The sequence below is a fragment of the Anguilla anguilla genome, chromosome 4 (genome assembly GCF_013347855.1).
Source record: "Anguilla anguilla isolate fAngAng1 chromosome 4, fAngAng1.pri, whole genome shotgun sequence".
Classification (NCBI taxonomy): domain Eukaryota; kingdom Metazoa; phylum Chordata; class Actinopteri; order Anguilliformes; family Anguillidae; genus Anguilla; species Anguilla anguilla.
This window is the reverse complement of record NC_049204.1, coordinates 21,937,057-21,945,630: the sequence shown is the minus strand read 5'-3', so window position 1 is coordinate 21,945,630 and position 8,574 is coordinate 21,937,057. Positions and strand designations below refer to the sequence as shown.

At 36.0% G+C, this 8,574-nt stretch overlaps 1 protein-coding gene across 2 annotated transcripts; it reads left to right on the top strand.

Annotated features, from left to right (window-relative positions):
* The first annotated feature begins 100 nt into the window (after positions 1-100).
* tspan37 (tetraspanin 37) lies at positions 101-8,198 on the top strand. 2 transcript variants are annotated; one of them, XM_035415873.1, is made up of 7 exons: positions 101-613; positions 4,099-4,320; positions 4,813-4,887; positions 5,242-5,340; positions 6,586-6,738; positions 7,231-7,314; positions 7,882-8,198. In XM_035415873.1, the coding sequence occupies exons 1-7, from the start codon at positions 563-565 to the stop codon at positions 7,966-7,968; spliced, it is 771 nt and encodes a 256-aa protein (XP_035271764.1). In that variant the 5' UTR covers positions 101-562; the 3' UTR covers positions 7,969-8,198. The 2 variants fall into 2 exon arrangements, with proteins under 2 accessions (XP_035271764.1, XP_035271765.1); XM_035415874.1 differs by having other exon boundaries at positions 109-613; positions 4,099-4,290.
* The last annotated feature ends 376 nt before the right edge of the window (positions 8,199-8,574 follow it).

The following is an 8,574-nucleotide window of genomic DNA, read 5'->3' as shown; positions in this document are numbered from 1 at the left end:
TGCATTAGGTACAAAATAACCTGCACATGTGCAATGAGGAACACTAGGCTATAGGCTTTCTGTCTCTCCGAAAGTCTATTTTGTGTAGTTACAGTGCAGGGCATGGAATTTGGCGAGCTGAGAACGTTAAGAGAACTGCATTACCACTCTGCGCTGGAAGTAGCGTCAACAGCTTTCTCTTTGGTTACTTCCGCGTTTATATTCACTCGCATTTGAGACTGCAAAGGACGTTGCGATCGTGTTGTCTACTTTTCTTTCCGCGTTTTACGGATATTTTGATTATTGTAGAAATCGAATTTGGCAAAGAAATGTAATCATGCGATACTGTTCAGGACATAGCCTACATATTCTCAGTTTTTCCGGATTTTATCCGTAAAGCTAATGCACTTGCAAGTAAATAAACTACTTCTAATAATAAACTTGCTAGCAAATAAACAAGACAAATAGTGCTATAGCTCTACAGTTTGTTAGATTAATACCGCCACGGGAGCAGGTAAAACAACAGCCTATTCATTACGCAGATCTAGTAGTCGTTCCTTTTCAAGGTGTTGCTGTCGGCGTCATGAGAAGAATTGTTAAAGTTGTTCTCCAGATAACATGTCAGTTATTGTGGGTAAGAAATTAAGTGTTTTATATTTTAGTGTGTGAATTCTGTTCATTTTATGGAGATAGGTAGGCTGTAATTAGGCCTATTTTTATGTTGAAATCCTGACCGCGAATTTTAAGAAATGCATTCAGTCAATATATAGGCTGATTATAATCGCTATGGTTTTACTTAGGGCTACATTCTATGTTCCATTCTGTGAGTTTTTTTCTTATAGCCTACATGTATTTGACCTGTTAGAAACCCAGATCTTGCCGCGATTTTATATTCTTCTCAATGAATGAGTATGAGTAGCCTAATTCATAAATTACATGCATTATGAAGTCGAGAGCATTTTATGTACCCTAAAATACGGAGTTTGATGGTCATGTAAGTATCAGCTTTTGACGTCGTGTTAATCAGAATCATGTTGTTGACTTCACGTGACTTTGAAAAGTTGGCCTGTTTCTTTTGAAGTGATCATTTCCTGTTATAATTTTTTTTCTATTTAATCAGGGCATGATATAATCAATCGTGGGATTCTAAAGACCTCGCCGAAGGTTGCACCCACATACAACTATACACAAAGTAATTTATACGCCAAATAACGCAGCAGTTAATATATGGAGATATGTAGCTAGTGTAATTCAGATTTTTTGAAGCATATGGCGCGTCATTTCTTAAAGGATGGCAAATGTAATGCCCCCAGCATAAAGCCAGTGTTCAAGCGTTTGAGTTGAATCATAAAACGATTTAAACATGATCGATGTAACTGACTTCGTGAGGGAGGGACATGCACAAACGAAGATTTTTTTTGACACTAGGATAATGGTAGCCTAATGATCATCAAAAACAAGTGTTTATACTGTAACAGCAACATAATTGTTTTTAATATTTATGTTTTTGATCATCTGTTTTTGATAACGAAATGTATACTTAACCTTGTCTGAAAATGACCATTTGAAAAGTTAATGCAGGATTTAATCATTTTTACAAGACATAGGGCACAAATTCAGAGGAAATAGAGGGAGGAGAGAGAGGGGGGGGGGGGGTGTTCAGCAGTGAAGTCCAGTCTCTACCAGAAAACGCTGATTATGGTTAAATCCTGCATTAACTTTTCAAATGGTTCAGACAAGGTATACATTTCTTAAAAATTATTACACTACTAACTAACGCTTACATTACAGTGTGAAATATCCACATTATATAATACCTCTAACCTATTAAAAGACACTCAATTTAAAAAATAACGTAGGCTATATAACCGAAATATTTTGAGCAGTAATACTTACATAGCAATGATGAAATTTTACCTGTGTTCAGTAGATGGAGACAGAGGCAGTAAATCAATGATAGTGTTCTATTCGCTTCTGTTTTTTTGTTTGTTTGTTTGTTTTGCTCCAAAAAACGATGTCAGCTAGGTCAATCAGCAAACATGGCTTAGCTATGCCCAGAAGTCCTCAATAATAATAGTATTTTCCAAGAAATTACTAAATATCGTTGACAACGTTTTCGTCAGGTGCAGCAACCTGCTACCACAGAGTGAATGCGTAAGTGAATGCGATGATGAGAAAACTTTCGGTTACTCTGACCTATAAAACGCTATTGCAAAAGCAAAATTAGACATGTTATACATCGTTAGAAAGCTTATACTCTCACCTACTGAATAAACAAAGTGTCAATCAAGGCAGACTGTACTAAAAAGGGCAACAACGCTGTAAACAATACGCGTGGTATTACTCACAGCTATTTTGCAAGGTACCCAGGCGTCACAAATGCACATATATATTTCACAAACGGATTGTCCAAGACAATATATGACCACTCAGTCTCAAAAAGGACATACATGTCTACGCGTAAAACCAAAGGTAAGGTTGTATATGTATTCAATATTTACTCCCAGATATTGAGTGTAGAATTACATGGTAACTATTCTTATTGTAAAAATTGACTGCGCTCCCTTTTGTTACGCCACTTACTGTTTGGCAGGAAGTAAAATTCTCTCACAAAAACGACTCCAGAAGTCACTGTAGTGTACATATAAGTATATTTTTATGAAAATCTAGTTCCTACATCATTTACCTACAAGTTGATTCACTGGGGTCTCCAACCTGCGATACGCCCTTTAATAACGACTTTCTTAGAGACTCAATGGGGGAAAATTACCCAACATGGCAACCCTGGTCTCTACTGGAGCGCTGATTGGATAGTTGAAAATGCCTTGAACGATTGGCTCGCCATACCGGAAGCGTAAAAGCAGTGCCAAAAGTCTGTCTGTAGCTTTCTTCTTGTAAACTGTGCGTTGCATGTAGAGGGAATGTTGCACGTAAAAACTGTTTTGCATTCGTACTTTTTCTGTTCACAAATGTTAATAAACCACTTCAGATCACAAAATACATGTAGATGTTAATTTACAGACGTGACCCTCCCCCCTCATGAAAATCTATATCCACAAACGTTTTTTTACAGGTTCAACTTGCAGAGTACAAACACAAACCCTAAGTTGCAAGCACAAGTCATTGCTTACAAGTACAAAATACTTTTGTTTCAGTTTCAACCCTCAATGTACAAACACAAACCATAAGTTTCAAGCACAAGTCATTGCTTACAAATACAAAATACTTTTGGCACTAATACAACACTGCTTGTGTTTTCCTCATACTGCAATAAGCCATTGGTCTTTATTACTGAATTTCCCTGAAATATAAATAACTTAAAGGTCCAGGAAACTGGATTCAGATTGTGGTCATATTCCACAGAAGTGATAATTGATTGTCTTCTCTATATTTATTTCAAGTTTTTAACCAAATTATAACCATTAAGTTGTACTATTATATTATTGTGACCTGTTCAGCAGATAAGGACACGGTGTGCGTGTATCCTGCGCTCAATAACATTCATATCTGCAAGACGCATCTGTAAACCATTCCTCATCGCTAGCCAGGTTAGAGCCAGTTAGAGCAGTAACCTTACACTACCAGACAAAATGAAGGAAAGCAACATAAAATGGGCTTTACCGTCATATAGTTAAACCTGAAGATCATTCAATGTGTAATAACAGGGAGCTACAGCACACTAATATTAAACCAGCTAGCTGATGATATGCCTACTTACCGATCCACCATGTTCTGCGACAAGTTCCAGGTGAAAATGGGCACTGAAAATACTAACTTTACAGGTTAAATATATATAATGCAGTGCCCATAGGCTCCAGAAATAAAACCCATTTCTTGTCGGTCTCTTCATTTTTGGGAAAAGAAAAAAGCATATTGCTTTCTCCGCATCCAGAGGAGGGGCAATGCTTAGGCATTTTCAACTTAGCTTGCCTTAACCTCACAAAAGTGGCAAAAGCGTCATTTGCATATTACATGTAGAAAACATTTCACTGGACTTAAGGTTTTTGTTCCATAACTAACACCCAGTTAACCCTGTCCACTGAAACCCTAATGTTACATGTTTAAGTCATGTGCAGGCTTCATCACTTTTCATGCCATTCATCTTGCACTCTTCCACAGCTTGCTGGGCTGGTGGTGGGCCTTAGTGGCTTGTACCTCCTGCTGAACTACAGGCACAACGGGCTCTTCTTCCGTGACGTCTATATCATCCTCCCTGCTGTAATGGCCATAGCAAGCGCAGTGGTCCTTCTCATCAGTGGGAGCATCGGCTGCTGGGTGTCTGTCAGAGATTCCACCTGCCTGCAGGGTGTGGTAGGGATCAAAGAAGGGATGAACAGAGCAGTATGGTACAGTTTGATAAAGAACAATGGAATGCCATACATATTCCTTAAATATTGTACATAATGTACATATTAATAGGAATACAGGGTACATTTTTGGAGAACAGTTATATACACCTTGTACAGACTTTGTTCTAGAGTAAACTCAGAAATGCAAACACAGACATGTTTACTGAAATTGAATCATGGTGAATAATGAAATGCACATAGATTGCAATGTTAGGCATTCCAGCAGATGGTTTGCTATTATTATTACATTACATTTATTTGACACACACTTTTGCGATGCACTATAAGTTCATACTGAAGGTTACTGGACAACTGCAAAACACAGGTCTGATAAGGTACAGTACTCATTATGTAACGGTTATCCATAGCCATGAATATCAAGTCCAGTTCACACAATTTGCATAGGCTAGATTAGAAAGCTATGACAGGTGAAGAGGCAATCATTTTGCGGCTCTAAAATTGTGGTTTACTGTCTCCTTTGCAGTTTGTGTATCTGCTCATCATCATATTTTGTCTTGAGGCTACAGCTGCAGCATTGGCTTATGCAAACATAGGAAAGGTAATATGAAATGTTATTAAATGTAATGTGACACTGAAATTAACAGTATTTTCAAACATGCATAATTACTATGTAAATTATTTACAGTGACACAATAAAACAAATTTTTGTTTTATGGGAGTTGTGTTGAGCGTGATTTCAGTTAATACTAAACATTTTGAACCTATATAAAATGTTATCAATTTCATGCACTAATATATCAAAATATATTGAAATTATAAATATAGCCATTTAAATCATAGTTAAATATAACTATTATTACTATTATTATTATTATTTTTTTATTATTATTATTGTAATATAAAGTGGCTGTCTATGCTCTTCAGCTCATGAAAATTTTCTCAATACTTTTAGGTACATTCAGAGCTTGCACCATTCCAGAATATATTTAAGAATTACAATGGAAGCAGTCAAGATCCTGATTCTAAAGCTGTGGATTCCATACAAGAAGAGGTATGTTTTCGTCTGCCCATCAGCTATACACCGATCAGCCGCACAACATTAAAACCACTTACCTAATATTGTGTAGGTCCCCCTCGTGCCACCAAAACAGCTCTGACCCGTCGAGGCATGGACTCCACCTCTGAAGGTGTCCTCTGGTATATTTGGATTTCTGTATATATTTGTATCTACTGTATATTTGTATCTAATATTTTGTATCTACTGTAAATTTGTATATGATTGTGTTACTTTGTTGTCTTTGATGCTGCAACAGTGCAAATTCCCCCCAGGGATCAATAAAGTACACTACTACTACTACTACTCCTACTTTACTACTACATTATTGGTTTTTATTACATTAAAAAATTGAAATGGATTACATTATTGGGAGTTATTACACTATTGGTAGTTTATTACATTATTAGTTGCTACAGGGCTATAAAAAGCTAAGATATTGTTAGAGGGTGAATTATTTCCACGTGATTTTAAAAGACAGGTCAGAGCTGTTTTGGCGGCATGAGGGGGACCTACACAATATTAGGTAGGTGGTTTTAATGTTGTACGGCTGATCGGTGTATAATCATGTTTCATCAACCCTTAGTTGCACTGTCTGGTTTAACTTTGAGCTAAAGCCGATACACATTGTTGGTTTTCTGTGAATATTTGAAAGCCAGGCCAAAATTCTGTCTTGACCAGAAAGTCAGAACTTTCATCTGATCAGGGACATTATTCAATGGTGAATTATTCAATATATTTGATGGACCTCTTGTTAATGCATGGTCTTATTTCAATGTAATATCATTTTCTGAAGGAGACTGAAACTGTCAGATTTCATGATCCATTGTGACTGGGTTCATGTAGGTTCTTTGTGTACCAACAGTCTGAAATCTTATCTCCATAATCTTAATTTTAAGACTTGTATTCAATTCAATTTTATACACTGCTATATGTGATTTCTCCATTCATCATATATTCGCTGAATGGGAACAAGTTAAGTTTTAAGATGAATGGCTTGGGAATATCACTATTTAAAATTTGAAAATAACTATGCATTCTGCATTATTCAGGACAGACAGTTTTGTCGATTGCTGTGTTACCATATTACACAACTGCAATGATGCCAAGGCAGAAATAATCATGTTAGAAAGTGTGGTACTCATCTGGAGATACCAAGAATTGGTGACATTTGTCCATTACTGAATTTAACTTCAAACCAGGATCCCTGCTTTTGTGACTATGAATTTATTTGGTGTGCAGTTGCAGTGCTGCGGAATACAGAATTACACGGACTGGCAGACCACCCCCTGGTTTAATCATAGGGGAAACCTGAGCGTGCCACAGAGCTGCTGCAACTCCACCTTCCACACCTGCACTGGCACTCTGGATCAAACATACATGCTGTATCCCCAGGTGCCCATTTATCATTACTTGTTGAGGGCATTCCAGTAGGACGAAATGCATTTTTTAAAATCCATAGCTATTGTTTCATTGTTAAAGCTTGAATTATTTCTTATGTTTCAAGTTGAATAGAACATCTTTGCTATGATTCCCTGATGGAATTCCTGTGTGTTTTAGTTTGTAATTATTTCTGATTATGTTTATTACTTTAACATACTGTTAATGTTTGTTTCTGTGAAACATTGGCAATAAATTGAAATATTTCATAGCAATAACATTATTTAGAGGGATGGTAGAATGCATTCTGAATTTTTATTGTACTTTACCACAGAATTGGTGAGAGAACCACAAAGAATTTCCTATTTGTTTTATTTCTTAGCTCTTAAATGTCCATTTTTAGTTAGTGTGAGTAACAACAAATGCACAGCAATTCATTTGAGCTATACGTTTGACTACAGTATATTATACCCAGTTGCATAATATGCTTGTGTTTTCCATGTGTAGGGTTGTCAGGTGAAACTGGAGGATGCCATTGGTTTTATTCTACATCTTATCATATATTCTACTGCAGCAGTGGCTGTGGTACAGGTGGGTTTTTTAAAAAAATCAGGAATTATGGAGGTGATACATATTGCTGGTGTCTAACGAAACATTTACATTTGTTCAAAAATGCTACAAGTGTTACTTTTGCAGCATTTTCAAATGGCATTTTAAAAGAATGATGCTGTTTGCACACTACAGATCTTTTTTTTTGGATTGTGCAATTACCTGGCATCATAGACTTTTTGGCAAGATCGCTTTCCTCCTTTTATAAATGAGCTCAACATTTTTTCTGGCAAATAATATTTTTTGAATGTGTTAATTCAGGATGAAATAGTCATCATAGTGTTAAAGTGCAGGAAGGTTTGCAAAAATGTACTATACATGGGCTATTTTTATTCAGTGAACAAAAGCACAACATTACACGTGTTTTTTCATATAACCTGTCTACAAGAACAGAATTAATGATAAGAGCTCTTTTTTAACTACACAGAAGTGCAGGTTTAAGCAATTTAGAAATGGTACAAAAACTATCATGCCATAGAAGCAATTGTATGTTTGTTTGGTATATTTATGAGTTGCATACTAACCAATGTGTTCTCTCCTTGGTCACAGATTATAGGGCTGGTTAGTGTGGCCCAACTGATGAGACAGCAGCCTCTCCAGGGGTATCAAATCCTGGAAAGGAACACCATAAATTAGATAAGTATTAGCCACTTCAGGAATCCTGAAATACTGTATTAGTCTTGTAAACATTCAGGATTTTAGATACAAATCACTTTGGGTCCCATTCTCATATACATTCTTGTGACTGTTCCAAAATCTGGATTACATATTCAAATCATCATACTGAAAAAAAAAAAAAAACAACAAATACAAAATAATAGATGTTGCTGTGAATATTTGAATATATTTATTGCCAAATATTTTCACCCTCTGGGTTGCGTTTTAAGTGGATTATACATGTTTAAATTCAATTAAGAATTACTTAAGTAACACTTACCTGACTGTTTAGAAAGTTGTGATAAGTACTAAGAGCTAAATGTTGTATTTTCTCCTCACAAACTGTCAATTTACAGTGGGTATATTTGTTTCAATAAGAACAGCAAGCAAAAAATGGAAACTGCCTTAGAAGTTATATTCATTAATAGAACCCACGAGAATAACTGCTTAATACAATATATTTATTGACTAATGTCTTTGTTGACTTCTAAATCCTCTAAATCAGTGGTGTCAAACTCGTGCCATGGAGGGCCATGTGTATGCAGGTTTTCATTCCAGCCTCAGATCTTGATTATATAATTAGTT